Source organism: Condylura cristata, unplaced genomic scaffold (assembly GCF_000260355.1).
Source record: "Condylura cristata isolate star-nosed mole 26May11 unplaced genomic scaffold, ConCri1.0 scaffold00018, whole genome shotgun sequence".
Lineage (NCBI taxonomy): Eukaryota > Metazoa > Chordata > Mammalia > Eulipotyphla > Talpidae > Condylura > Condylura cristata.
The window spans coordinates 37,391,044-37,407,313 of record NW_004567119.1 but is presented as its reverse complement, the minus strand read 5'-3'; the positions used below and the strand labels follow the sequence as shown (position 1 = coordinate 37,407,313).

Below are 16,270 nucleotides of genomic sequence, written 5' to 3'. Positions count from 1 at the left end.
AAAAAGAATTCCTATCTGGATGAATTTAATTAACAAAAATTAAGAAAAGAGTGAGCGAGGCTAAGGTTATGTGCTCCAATGTGCTCCAAACATGGGTAAATTACAGCCTTGTAATTGCTATATCCTAGTTACCCAGTTTATAAAAGTAAAACTTTGGTCACTATTAGGCACAACAATCAAAATTAGAAACTCCTTGTCTGTAACAAATCACATCTGCTACTGTACATGATTTAAAACAAATCTATAGTTAAATTAGACAAGCAAATATTTATTCTATTAATTTTTCAGAGCATATGATCTATTATTAGCAATTTGACTCCCTATAGTGCAAGTCACATGTTAGGTACTCAGTAATGATCACAGGATTAAATAAACAAACATAAACTGTAGGACCCTCACACACAGTCAGACTCAAACATCCCACAGATGTTAGGCATTACGTAAACTACTAGACTGGCCTATTCTGATACTTACCTGAAAAGCGTCTGCACGTTCACAATCGTCTTGGCGTCGGCCATGTAGTCTTCCTCTGCACTCATGGTGCTCTCTTTGTCCACAACCACCATGTTGGCAGCGAAGGTCACGCCACACCTGAGTAAATCATCTAGGCTTTGATAAAAATCAACAGAGAAAACATGGAATTTCAATACATCTGTGTAAGGATCAGTGTCCAACTCATTTAACCCCTGCATCTGTATCGGCTGTCTTACAGGTGGCTCTCACAGTGTGCACCAGCAGATGTTCATGGGAATCACAATACAGTATTCTGTACTGATATGAAATATGTGTTTTGGGGATCTTCATGTTTCATTAGAACTCAACTGTACAGAGGATATGCATTAAGAATTTTAAATAATAATTATGAATAATATAACAATTGGAGCACATCCATTGTGAAATCAAATTCAAGTAGAATATGTTGGACTTTTGTCATTTTTTTCAACTAACACACTATTTCAAAGACACTTTTTTTTTTATCCCTATGGAGCTTTTGGTAAGAGTAGCAATGAATATATGAATATTATTGTGGTAATTTAGATAGGCAAGCCTAATATATAAACTACGAAATATTTATTTTTAAATGTGTATTATTTTTTGGTATAAGAGCTACTTGTATAGATTAGTTCTACACAGGTAAAAGCATTTACAAAAAAATGAAGAGTAGTTGTTTTCAAGCCTACTGTTCATTTAGACAGCCTTTAGTTTTTGAGCAAGTGACTGGGTAACCTGATTTCTTTGGCTATATAAATTAACTGATCAGTGAGGATACAAATGCCTACAAGTTGTGATTTAGTCAGACTTCTCCCCTATCACTGATAAAGACTTTGCCTCTCATTGAATTAAATTAAATTCTCTCATTGGACTAAAAGAAAATGTTCGTGAAAGCTGAAACAGAGAAGACATTCTCACTGTCTCTACTAAATTTAAACTAGAAAAATAGGGCTGAATTTGATAAGGGACACTAAATATGAACAAGAATGTTTTAGGTAGAGCTGACTGAAGACAGGATTTGGGCTATTTGATCTCAACATCTTCTGGTTTAAAATTGGAAGTGTAAAACCTAAAGAACAGCTGTTCCTTTTATATCCTTAAATTGAAGACGCCATTTCCCTGAGGATCTTTTCCAAGTGTATGACTGGTTCAATTAGCCAGGTCATGTTAGGGGGATCTATTTTCCTTTTGTGGGAAGGCAGGAGGCAGGATTTCTTACTCTGTTATAAGGCGAGAGAGTATTACCAAAGCTTTGAGTCCAAGATCCCCAGGAGTAGTCCAGAAAAAATATTTCGCTTGAATCAGGAACAATGTTCTGTGGCAGAGATTTTATGGCTAAAACTGTGGAAACAGAATGTTATTCCAAATAAATTTCCTATGGTGAGAGGGGCCAGGACCATAATATCTAACCAATATGGTGACCAGTTTAAATCCCTAAAATACTTGAGTGTTCCTTTTATCTAGGAAATTCCATCATAATTGTTCTTACATTGCTTAAAATACATCTAAAAAGGCATAAGGTAGGTAGAAAACGAATGTGATATGGTCCATAAAAATTAAGCCTTAAAAATGTCTTCAACCCACCTAATTATAATTTTAACAGTCTCATCTTTCAGTCTTACAATCTTTTTTTCCCCCATTTAAAAAATATTACACTTATCTATGCAGGAAAATGAAAAGATAAGGCGGTAGAAGGTAAGCTTTATGGAAAAAGATACAGAAGTAAATGATAGGAAAGGTAAGTTTTTCATCATCAATAAACCAATGAAGTTGACGGTAATAACTGACAAAATTTTTATTGAGGCTACCTATGCTAAATACCTTAACAGTTCCCTATAGCTATATGCATCAATTAATCCTATATTAAATATGTGCTGTTGTAATTGACACATAACCTTGAAAAATAATTTTTAAAATTATTATTAAATGAGTATATATTGATAGAAAAAACAAAATTGGAATGACATTTCTAAACCATGTAGAAAAATGTGAAACATGTATTTTAAATTTGAATTATTCTTTTTATATTTAATGTTATATTTTATTATTGTTCTTTTTTTATTTAATTACTAATTTATTCTTATAATTGTCTGTCATAATTTCTTCCCCTGATCCTATCTACAAACCTTTGCCATTGGGACTGATTCCCCAAATACAACTTGGCAGTTGATGTCTGGGTGAATAGTACTTGCTGTCTTTTATGCATTTTATGATTGCAGGTCTTATGTTATTTGAAAATTATAGTGGTTACCATGAGGACTGAGAGGAGAAGAGACAGGAGGGAAAGTGACAGGTTATTGGGCTAGCACCTGGTGGAGCACAAGCACATACTGGAGTGGGAAGTTCTATTTCCAACAATATAGCTAATGATGGATATAGTAAATAAATTATTTTATAAAAAAACCCAAAATTATATACTATGCAATCAATTGATTGGAAAATTAAGAACATTTGAGAGGAAACAAAACAAATTAAAAAACCAAGAAACCCAAAGCCAGGCCTTCCCCCCCACCCTCCAAAAAAAAAAAAAAGAATGGTGTTTTATACAGTTTAGCCACCAGATGGTAGCCTAAGAAAAAAAATCATAAGTATTTAAAAAAATTTCAGACAATCTTATTAGCAAAACCTCACTTTTTACACTTGGATTTTCTTTCCCCAGGACATCTAGGATGTGAAGGTATGGTTTTTATGTATGTTTTAATTCAGTCAGATGCTTTATTTTATACTGCTTTTAAGGGCGATTTCGAACACAAGCAAAACAGAACAGGTTTTACTAACACCCAGTTTCATTAATTATTATCTCTAATACCAGGAATTTGATCCTCTCTCTTGTTTTCCTCAAATAGATACTTTTACAGAGGAAGAATTCATTTTGTAGTTTATATCAGAACATGCAGGAGGAATATTTATTTTCTTTCTTTTAAATATACTGTTTTTCTAATGAATTTTAATAGAATAGATCAAAGTAGCACTACTAGTGATTAAACTATGGGTTAATTTTACTTTCATAGATTTAGAAACAACTTTAGTTCATCTAATTACATTTAGTTAGTTGGTTAGTATTTCTGACAAATGACAACATGAATCATATTAGCATAGAGCAGAGGCTAAATATGTTAGTCTGTTTAACTTTAATGTGTCCAATCTATATTTAATAAATATGTTCAAAGTTACAAAACTGTTATTTTCAACATCAACAGGATGATGTTCACATACTTCAGTATTTTATTTTGAAATCTCTGGCTGACATTTTTTAAAATGCAAAATGTGTACATAAAAAGCATGGCAGTTTTATGATCTTTTAGTTTCTAATTTTTAATAATATGTTGGTGCACATTAAGATAATTTATATTTTAAAACTAATGCACTGCACACTTTAGACCTGAAATTAATATTTTATAAAGCATAATCTCCAATATGTTGCTGGAAATAAAGGAAGTGTTCTAATACATAAATCTGACTACAATGAGCATTTCTAAATTATTTTGAAGATTTCTGTAAGTTATGACAATGCTATCAATGAATTTCAATGTTGAACTTTTAGATTTCCTTTACCACTGTGTCGGTAGTAATAATGCTATTACTGAAGACAACACAAAGCTGAAATAGCTTTAGAAACTTAACAAAATTGACAAACATAGGCATGCAGCAAGATAGGTACTGACTTAATAATACATAACTTCTTAGAACTTTGAATATAAGATATATAACACAAGAACATATGCTCTACATGCAAACTATTTTCATATTTGCAATACTGAAATGGTAAATTACACTCATCATGCAACAAGGGCACAGCACATGACAAACCACAGGACACCACACTAGTTAGTGTGCAAAGATTTTGTCACCTACTTGTCAATAGAGCCCACCATGTAGTAAACCATTGGAAACCAACAGATTGCATCCAGAAAATGCATATCTGGCCTAAGTAGCAGATGGGTTACAAAATGAAACACAATGTCACAAGACTGGCAGCACTTTTAAGGGACAGGAAGTAAGTTGATTTAGTTTGCATTTTCAAAATAAAACACTATCAATCAGAGTCATTTGAAGTAATTTTTTCTTTGATATTAACTAGAAAATATTTGTACTTGTTATGAATAAATCAATGTACTCAGGATTATAAAAAACAAGTTGTATTTCTGCTCTGTAAATCAGAAACATTATGGCATAATTCTACAACAAGTACTAAGCCGCTACTCTTAATTATGACTCACTAAATCTTACTAATGAGTTTAAAAGTTATTTATGGAAATAAAGGCTTACACAATGAGAAAGTAAGGCTATTATATGACCCAAAGTATAGGGAGCTCAATTCATCTTCCAACTAAAGGCAACTTTCTCTAAGGGCTATGTAGAATGACAACATGCACCTTAATATATCAAAATATCAAGTAATAAATGTTGATATTCATACCCATACAATATAAAATGTAAAATTAAAATGAAAGTCACTCAGCTGTTAGATTATTGATTTACTCGCTACATACTATAGACTAAATATTTACTATAACTGAAATCTTTACTTAGAGGCATATCTGGAGTAATTGTAAACCAGTAAACTTCCTCAGAAATCACTTAATCCACTGCATTCATTTTATAAAGTTGGTGATCTTTTTTACTGAGCATATATGTCTTCCGAATATTTTAAATAATAGACGTCTTAATATACTTAAGCATATGCAGTAAGTATCATATTGCACAGATTATCATATTAACTTGTACTGTAAGAAACACAGAAGTTTGGGTATGGCCAAAACAATATATTACAATGTATGTTTTAATCTGAAAAATTAGCAGGAGGTTGTCCTCAGGAGGCAGTAAAGGGAAATATTTCACAGAGGTGATATTTTACTTGATATTGAAGGATGAATTGGAATTTGCCCAGCACTAGAGAACGAGAGGGAGATTCTAGGCAACCCACAATACCCCACATATTTATCTTAACTATGTGCTGTCTTCTCCTCCCTCAATAGTTATCTTTCTGTTGCTTATGCTCTTACCCCTTATACTCTAAAGAAAAAAAAAAAAGCTTAATACAGGGAAATCACAAAAAGAAATCTCCTTAAATTTACCATTATAAATTCCTTCATCATTAGATTTCTTTGTAGCATTTTAAATCGTTCCCTATAGTTACATATTATAAATGTACCACAGTTCATTTTTAAAATCCTCAATTATTCTCATGTATGTTTTAAATTATTGAAATTACAAGTTATTTCCAGTATGTTGATACTGTAAGTCATATTGATAGAAGCATGTTTGGGTGACTAATTTTAAAAATGGTTTTTATCATTCAAATGAAAAAATTATAGAAGGGTATTAAGAAATCACAGATTATAAATTCCAGAGCTCATGATATATGTTATCAGCAAATATAGCAATAGATAGCAGCCTTTGTACCTTCTAGTTTGTTGTTTCTAGGCCTTTAGTTATTTCTTAAACTGAGAAAGGCCATTCTAGCTGCTGATCCAAGACACTCCATGTCTCTTCTTTAAAAAAATAAATAAATACTTTATTTATTTTTGCATAGAAGAACTGGGTGTAGAGCTGGGTTGTAGGCCAGAGGTGAAGGGTGGGTGAGAGGTTCACCTGAGACAGAATGGGGAGCAGAGAAAGTGGATCTGCTGAAATACACTGCTGAGCAGCAGGCAGGTCAGGAGAGGTCTGCTGTGCCATGTGGGTCAGCTCCCTGGTTGGGGGATCAAACTCAGGCAGCGGCAGAGGGCCTTCACTGGTAATGTTGAGACTGAATCCCTAGGCCACCAGGGAGGATCCTCTATCTCTTCTAAGTCTGATTATAGAAGCCCTCCTTGGGATGCATGTGCTACAAAATTGGTCAGTAATGAAAACAGTAGTAGTATGAAAATTATTTTGCATGCTTCTTTTTTGTAGGGTGTACTTTGATTTATGTATTAACTCTTATATAGTTTGAATGAGTAAAAGTAGTCAAGTGCTAATGTAGCAGAGTTGGGTCCATAAATATTTGTTACTAATTATAGATGCATACCTTAGTGGAGGTAACCTACCTTTTAATCTGACTCATTCATTTAAATTAAAATAATTTCATTTTCTTTATCTTAAACTCTCTGATCATTTGTCCCCTGTGACTGTATCTTTCTTCTAAATGAATAAAATAAATCTTAAAAAAAACTCAAAATTACTTAGGGAAACACATTCATTTTTGTCAAATGCATTCTGGCCATGAATGCATTTATAATGTGCAGCAATCTTATAAATCCTTAGAAATTACATTAGCATCTGCATCCTGGTAGCAAGGTTCATCCTTACATCATTTCAGCTATATTATAAGGTAAATGAAACATGGTAAATATATGCTTTTGAAAAATATCTAATGTAGATTGTCCAATATGCCATGCTCTTTGAAAAATTTATTTTTTGAAAAAGTTTATACTACTTTTCTTGATAAAGGGGGTTGAAAAGTAAACTGAAATACAAAGAATGAATCAACTGTATACCTACAGGTAATACAATTTAAAGACAATAGTAATAGTGTTAATGGCACTATACTGCTTAATAATATAAAGCACTATAGATAATACCATAGCTTCTTAGCAGACTAATCTTTTTAGTTATTGAGAAATAGTTAACTGAGAATAATGTTGAAATTGAAAGCAACAATATTGAAAATATTTACATGAAAACATAAAGCACTGTAAAAGTAGAAGAGGCTCCATTTTTTAAATTCTACAAACCCAAAACAGAAGAAGAGTGGAACATAAGAGATTAAAGCCATTAAAACAATACAGTAAAATGTACACATCTTTTAAAATCTGTTAGATAAGGTCTATCTTTGAAATTACATTAAGGAAAAGTGGTGAAAATGGTTGATGGAGTTAACTATAAAACTCATCAAAAATTTAACATGTAGGAAACAGTTAAAAATCTGTTTCTTACATAAAATTCATAAATCAAGTTTGCTTAATATATGAATGTGTATTTCAAAAAAGAAAATAAATATGAAAATAAAATAAACATAGGGCAAAATAAGTATGCACAGATAAAACAAATTACAGTTAACAAATAATGAAAGAAAAAAATCCAACAAATCCAACAAGAAACTGACATTAGTAAAAAGAAAAGCAAGCATGTCCTAAGAGTCCTAACAGTATTAAGATTACTACGGATGAATATAAAAGTCTTTCACTATAAAAATTGCCATAATATACAAGTATTAATTAACATGCACTTGGTAGAGAGTAAAAAGTAGGTTTGTGAATTTCATGAATTTATAAAATTATTTTTAAATATAGTCATTTAACAAATGACTATAACATACAGTTTCTTTATTTCAAATTCAGTAAATAAATTCAGCAAATCTTTATGAGAGCAGTATTTTGTCAGCATTTATAGTTCCACTTTTAAGGAACCATATATATTTTTTCCATATATATGTATACACACGTTTACATGTACATGTATGTATGTGTAGTTTAATTTCAACTACTTGAAATAAATTTTATATTTGATTAATTAGGTTTTTACACAAATATACCCACCAGCTGGAATAGTGACAGTGACAGTCTCAAAAACTTGATTGGTAGAAGGGAAACAGACATTTTCTGACATCTTTTTACGACTCAGCTATTGCACTAGTGTTTCATGCAAAACTATTAATATAGTTTCAAAGTACTTCATTAAGACAAGTGTTCTACTCATTTTCTAAGTGAGAAAATTGAGGTTTGTAGGAATTAACACACAACAGTTCTATCACAAGGGTAAGCTTAAACCTCAGGTCTGCAGAAGTCCAAAATTTGCGTATCTTTAATAACACGTTGATATACCAAGCAGCCTATCATTACTTCTGAAATAAGCTGAACTGAAGTTTACTTGGCACTCTGTGCAAAAGGGAGATTGATTTAGTAAAGGGATAGTGTGACAAGATGTGAAAATTAAGAATATAAGCCTGGATCTTCTGCCTTAACTGTATGTAGTTTGGGGCAGTAGAGTTTACAATTTCAGACTGCTTTTTTCATTTCCCAGATGCAATAGAATGCTCAGATGACCATGGGAATTTTAAGGGTTGAGGTTGAATTCAAATTTTAAAAATCAGTATGGCAAAACAAAAACAAAAATAGATGGTTTAGAACATCCTGCCAAACAATCAGAATTAAGACTAGTTCGAATGACCCAGTACTAAGTGTAGGATATTTTAAATGTGACTTGCTTTACTTAATTTCAGTATGATATCTAGAAGGCATTCTTAGGCCACCCTGGTGGGATGCAAGGGGTTAAGTCTCAGCACTATGAAGCTATCCATAGCCACTGCAGCACAAAATCAATACCGGGCCAAGGAGCTAACTCACAGGGTGTAGCACCCCTCCTGTCTCATTGGCTGCTCCCCTCAGCAGTATATTTCAACAGATCTTGCTGTTCTGCTTCCCACCCTGTCTCGGGAGAATGCTCTTATTCCCTCCCCCATACCTCTGGCCTATACTCCATTTCTTGTATGCATAAATAAATAAACCTTAATAAAAAAGAAAGCATTGTCTTTAGAAACTCTTATTTTGACATATAATGTACATGATACAACAAATTTTACTTATACTTTAAAATCCCATACTTATGACTTCTGTTATTATTTGTTATATTGTTAACTGTCTTTCAGCCAAACTTCTTAGCAATATACTGAATAAAATTTTCAGCAATTCACATGTGAATTTAAAACAGTCAAACTCCAATAAATTAATAATTTAGTTCATACAATCATTCATTTACAAATTCTTAAAGGAAAATATTTCAAAAATGAAAGTATAATATTTCTTTGTACACTTGTGGAATAGATCACAAAACATTAGCAGAACACAGGAGAGCAACAGGTCTCTCATTGTTTAAAAAAAGGATTGCACAAAACTTCATGTATTATTTATTAGTGTTTAACTTTGATGTCCTCATTTTTGACCTAAGTAATGAAGAACAACAAATAAAAATGCTAGATGCCACTTTCGGGAAGAACACAGGTCACGAAATATTTTACAATAAGCATTCTGCCCTTATCCACAAAATAAGTAAACTTAACCCCCACAACTATCATCTACCAAATAATACAAGGGGTCATCTGTAGTCCAAAACTGAAGTCATTAGAAAAGAGATATTTTAATATAAAATGATCTAGAAATAAAATACAGTTTTTAAAAATATTGTCTAACAGTATTTTTTTTCATATATAAAACCCATACATTAGTAAGATTATGATTGAAAGAATAATAAAGTAAGAGTTGCATAGGATATTCTAATCCTAGAATTGACCTTTAAAAAGGCATTTAATTTCTTAGGGTCTGTTTCACCTTATCTGTAAAGTAAGAAGCAGTAATATATCGCCAAGTAATAATCTTTGTTTTATTTAAGTGTTATCACTGTAACTTGAAACTTTTGAGATGCTAAGGTGCTTGGAACATCTCTCTGAAGATAAATCATTATATAAATGATTTTATTTATTATGGGAATAAAATGTAAAATAAGGGTAAATTGTCTAGATGTCTGACTGGTAAATGCTTCAGTTATTATATAAAGCAAAAGTGCAGATAATAAATGCTAATTTTATTAGATGATCTCTATGGCCTCCTTGACAAAAGTCTCATAAATGCTATAGCTTGCTTTATAAACAAACACTGAGCAATTTTTCTGTAATTAAGAGAAATAGTGTTCAGATTTTTCTGTGCTAGATGAGATTCAGGATTTAAGACAATAGAAACAACAGCTTGAATTTGTAATTCTAATAAAACAGATCAATCAATCATTCAGTAACCTGGCATTTTGGGAACTTCTTTATTCAAAACCAAATAGCAAGCGAATGGCTATAGGCTATTCCAAAATATGCATAAAATACATATGCAAAGATTCTCTAGGTCCTGCTCCCTGGTCACTGAGATAATGAGGTAAGTAAAGGGGACTCATGATTCTGAGTCAGGATTACTTAGTAAAATTGGAACTAGAAAAAGAGAAGAGCAGATCTATGTTCTGTGCAGAAAACTCCACCCCCAACTGTGGAAAGACCGATTCTTTTAGAAGGTTTACGTATCAGCACAAGAAATTTTTATCTTGAAATAATGTAAACAGGGGAAAGCACAGTTTTAACTTTTACTCTACCAGTGGGGTACTATAAGCATAGTTTCACTTTATTCCCCCAAGTCTTTTTTTGTTGTTGTTTTTAAGTTCTGGATTTGAGTTGATCCACTTTGATCAAAGTTATAGCAGATGGGAAGCTCTAAGGCAATCAATGTGTAAATGATCGTAACTAAAAACTTATTTCTAGGGAAATGAACACAACATAAGCAAAATGAACAAAGACATTTTAATTCACATCAACTGAGCATTTCTCTTATGCCAGCTCTACCAGTCCCTTAAAGGTTCCTACTAGAAGAGCTTTAGTATTAAGGATATGGGCAGAGACCCTGGAGGTTTTGGTAGTAAGTACAGCACTGTTAGCATTTACAGCCATTCTGTTCCATGATCATACCACAATACCACTTTTGTCATGGTGCTTTTACTTTGACATTCAATCCAAGTTTCTGGTGGATCTAAGTCTTTACCTTTTCTTATATACCAGCATGGTATCAAAGAAGTAATTGAGCTATTATTGAACTGGAACCTCTATAGGTATTCTCATTTTTAGAATTGATTATAATTGTGATAATGATGCTAAGACATCAGTGAGTGTCTTGACATTTATGAACTTTCTTTTGAAAATTTTAAAGGCCTAGAGACAACACAATATATTTTTGCCTGAAGTAGTTTACCCTAAAATTTGTTTCACTTTGAAAATAAATTGGACTGTTGGAAGATCCTAAAGTATGGTGTTAATCTAAAAACCACCTGCTACTAATTCTGAGTCATGGAGAAGAATATCATAATTTTAGGATACAACTGATTTGACCATAGCATTTAGTGGTTTATATTTGTATTTGCATGAGGATTTGGAAATGCTTAACTAGTCTTATCTCACGAAGAGTGTATCATTTTAAAAATAAATGAACATGGTAAAATATTAATTACTCATACCACATTATAAAATGTATGTCTTAAAGGAATAAACATCATAAATTATGAAAATACATCATGATATAACATGTAAAAATGGATCATTAATATGAACATACTTCTCTGATAATTAATGGTTCTTTAGAGAAACAACAAAATTGTCCAGTTTTGGCAAAGAATTTTCCAGGCCAGTTGATTAATTTAAAGAAAATTACTGTAATTACTTCAGTGGCGTGTTTCTCACTGATTATTCAGTAGATGGCCATTTGCAAAATAGTTTTAAATAAAAAGCTCAGAGAATGCCAGTGATGCTTTAAGTAGTACTTGTGAAATATAACCATATCCAATTATAGTTTTGTTCCATACCATAGAATATATTGCCGGATGAATCATGTGCCATAATGTAACTGATTTAAAGTATAATAAGCAAATTAAAGTAAGTTATTTTTGACATAATAGTAAAAAAGCTCTGTCTCTTTTCTGTATTTTAAAATATACTTACGGGTTATCCAATAGCAGTACTATAGGATTAAGTTCTTTCTTTGGTCTATAATATGCCCTGAGAGGAACAATAAAATTATACAATCCATTTCCAGCTGTTTCAGCTGCAACTATAATTAGTTTATTTTTGAATCCATAGGCTTTTGCGTCCTCATAGTAGTTATGCTGGCAACTCTAGAGAAGAAAAATTATACAAAAATGCCATTTTTATAATCCACTAAAATTTGGTGAACACCGTAAGATATAGGAAATGGAAAATTATTCTAAGCTAGTGAGTCATTTATTTCCCACAAATTTAAAACTTGTTACATTTCCCTACATCCAGTTCTCTAGCCCACTTTAGAAAACATTAGTTTACATAGACAAGACAGATGATTTACACCCATGTAGCTTGATGTGAGAGGGAGAAAAGTCAGTAATGTGTGAGTACATGTGTTCTATTGTAAACTAAAACTTAATGCTGGATAATAACCGGGTAACTATACTTATAGATTATCACCAAACCATACACATATCAGAAATCACATTATATAACCTATGTTTTCAATATATATCAATAAAACTAGAAAAAAGGATCTACCTCTGAGTTTCATTTTCAGAAATATAGTCATAATTTAATAACCTTGGAACATTTGAAAAGATAAGACATCTAAAGGAATTTCTTGTCATTAAAAAACAAAAGCAAAAACAAAAGAAGAAAGCACAATTGTCTAAAGGCATATCTGAGCTGAAAAATATGATAGAGTTACTTAAAAGTAAGATACTGATGATAACAACAACAAAATAACAATACTTTAGCAAAACTCATTGCTCTTCTAAAGGTATTTTGCTAAGGGTGGTGTCTAGAATTTTTTGGATTTAGTTTAGTTAAACCAAGATTTGTTAACACTATATTTTTTCTGCTTGGAGAATTGCTTTATTGTTCTGCTTTTTTCATCTTTACATGTCTCTATGTGCGTTTCTTTTTATTTATTTGGATTGAAATTAGTTGGTTCTCTGTAATTCATTATCGACTGGAATTTCTCTACCTTTATTCTTTTTTTTTTCTGCCTTTATTCTTTTTTTTCTGCCTTTATTCTTTAATAAAAAGTTAGAGAATACTGGTGGGATTGAGTTGGCAGAAATAATGAACAATAGAATATGCTCACAAAAACTGTAAATTTTTAATAAATTTTTCTCTTACTAGACTCAAAATATAAAATGTGTTATCACGCTTAAAGAAATTAAAGGGAATACATAAAGTATTAAAGAGGAATGAGAGGGTATTTAAAATATCCAAGTAATGTTTAAGGGTAGATATACACCCTTTAGAACTAAAAAGTAATATAATTAAAGAATAGAAACTCAAAAGTTGGTTAAATCTCACATTTGATATTGATACTATGGAAGGGATCAACTGCATAGTAGAAGTTGAGGTAAATATATAGAATGTAGAACAAGTCAGAAAAGAAAAGTATGATAGAAAAACTAGATAGTTGAAAAATATTGTGAATGTCTAACATAAATTTAATCAGAATACCTGAAAAATAGATGAGAGAATCAGAAAGATTCAAATAAATGTTGACTGAGGATTTCTAGAATTAATGAAAAGCCTGAATCCCCAGGTTCTGGAAATCCAATGACTCCTAATCCAAATAAATAAAAAGAAATCCAGTGTCATACACATCATAATGCAAGGGCAGAACAACTAAAACAATGAGATCTTAAAAACAGCCAGAAAGGAAAAAGAGGGGTTATCTAAAAGGAACACAAATTAAAATGATGGCTGATATCTCAACAGCAACATGTAAATCAGAAGGCAGTATATGAAATCTTAAAATGCTAAGAAGGAAAGAAAACTCATGCCTGAAATTTAAAACATAGCAGAACTGTGTTTCAATAAGTAAAACACAGGACATTTTTAGGGAAACTTAAATTGCGATCTCATAAACAGAATTTTTAAACACTTTAATCTAGGATATAGGAAAATGAATCTAGAAAAAATGTTTAAGGTTAAAAACAGTGGTGAAAAGGGAAAATGATAAATAAAGGCAATCATTCTATTGGGATTATGATAGAAGAATTACTAAAATAAATCAAATGAAGGAATAAAATCAGTCAGAAATAGGTCATCAAAGGAGAAGAGTGACCAGTTGATTTTGGAATTAACAGGAACTTCCATATTTATGAGATTAAAATAAAGGGAAAAAATAGGAGTCTTAGAAGTAACTCAACTAATAAGACAAAAACAATGAGAGGACAGGGAATTTAATGTTGATAAACTTTGGTCAGGGACCCATCTCTGCGGATACTGATGCAGAATGGACTGGACAACATAATCCCATCTCACACATCACAGTTGCCAAAGTGGGCCCTCATGTACACACCAAGTCAGAAGTCACAAGTCAGTTAGTAATACTCAGAAATGTTGCTTTCTTAATATGATAAAGAGAACAATTTCTAATCTTTGATTTTTAAAGATCTCTATGACTCCATCAGTGCTCAGCAGTTTAGTCTTTCCAATGGATCCGATCTCTTGCTTGGAGGTTGATAATTTCCACTCTTTATTCAGTTCCCAACTGTTTTATCTCTATTTAATTGTGTATTAAAGAGTAAACTGCTACCAGAAGTGATTTCAGGTTTCTTGGGGTCAAAAGCTTGAATTATTTCAGAGAAACTCACATAATAAAAATATTATAAATTAAAAAACAGAGTTTTAGTAAGCCAATATAGGTGAGGGACCCTGAAGATTAAGATTATTAATGTTATGAAAAATACACAGCTGGCTAGCAGTATAAACTGCTGCAGAGCAGTAAATAGGAACTGAAAAAAAATAGGGCAATATGAAATGAAATGTACATTTAAATGGACCCAGATAAATATTTAGGAGCAGTTCTAAACTTCAGGATGATTAAGGCAGAACTTTGCTAATGTGTTATTACTCTTGTTCAAGAGTAACAGCAGCAAACAAGATTCAGTATGTTTATCATATTAAAAAGTAACAATAACTAGAATATTAATAAAAGCGTAGCAAGTGTACTGCATTAATGTTCATAAATCAAGCTTCTGGCACCATGCTGAAGCTTTTAGCATGTGCTCGTTTATATAACACTCACAAGACCCTGTGGGGTTCATATTAAAATCACAACCATTTTACAGATTAGAAACTGAAATTTAATGGTGACTTTATTTGCCCAAATTGCACAGCTTGTAAATGGAGAGCTGGTAATTAATCATGGCTAACATTTAATTTAGAGTAGACATTTAGAAAGACAGTTTAAGGAAGACATTTCTTATTAGAATTAATGGCACATTTTAATTTCTAAGGGATGCAGTTGGGATTTGAGAAGGTTTTTTTTATGAGCTTTCTTCTTCTGAAGAATAAACTCTTAGTGAAGAGTTTATTATCTAAGAGCACACTGGCCATATTGTGAAAGAGCTCAAAATTTTTCATTCTTGAAATATTTCTGTTTTGTTTTATTTCTACAGAATATCTAGACTTGAGCCAAGCTCTACAGTAAACATTTAGCAGATATTAAGGATCATGTTATTTGGCTTCCAGTCCAGTCAATAATGAATCTTTGTGACTAACAACAGACCAGCTAATTTCATCATGTCAACCAATTCCACACTGCAATTTAAGGCAAAAATGCCTGATAAAATTAACAGTGCACATTTGGTCTATGTGATTTTGGGAAACTATGTTGTTGAGAGTTCATTGGTGGGAGATTCTGGCATCTCTGTTTTCTTTCAAAATATAATTGACTGATTCATTCAGACTTTAGTGGTGTGAAACATCTGGATAAACTTTATCATAGATAATGAAATAAAATGCACCAAATTATGTCTAATCTTTCCATTTGAAGAGTGCTTTTTAAACATGTGAGTCAAAGGACTATAAAACTATTTAAATATATGCAATTGCAAAGTGCCTTAATTTCATTTTAGGAGAAAATAACAGCAACAATTGCTTACCTTGTCTAATCTTAAGCAGCAAAATGGCATTTTTTCATGAAGAAGATGACAAAAAGTGGGTGAGCTTCCTATATATGGAGAATAGGGTGGATAGCCTTTAGCATATCTGTAAAACAGAAATTGTAAACTGTTTTGAACAAAGCATGCAGAGTTAGGCAATTAAATTATAGTCATGTTCTTGTATTCTGAAAAAGTTAGAGACTATAATATATTGAAAAGAAATACTTTAGAACAGGGTAGGAAACAAGGGTCCAAGAACCAAATCTGGACCCTCTGGGAACTGAGAGTGAATTTTAGTTTTAAATGATTGTAAAAAATC

At 31.7% G+C, this 16,270-nt stretch overlaps 1 protein-coding gene across 1 annotated transcript in view; it reads right to left on the bottom strand.

Annotated features, from left to right (window-relative positions):
- Positions 1-16,270, bottom strand: part of KCNT2 (potassium channel, sodium activated subfamily T, member 2) — a 264,093-nt gene that overhangs the window by 34,905 nt on the left and 212,918 nt on the right. Inside the window, exons 18-21 of the mRNA XM_012726778.1 lie at positions 15,952-16,057; positions 11,999-12,171; positions 4,348-4,419; positions 475-609 (exon numbers count right to left, since the gene is read on the bottom strand). Coding sequence (XP_012582232.1) covers positions 475-609; positions 4,348-4,419; positions 11,999-12,171; positions 15,952-16,057 — 486 coding nt within the window. The remainder of the gene's footprint in view (positions 1-474; positions 610-4,347; positions 4,420-11,998; positions 12,172-15,951; positions 16,058-16,270) is intronic.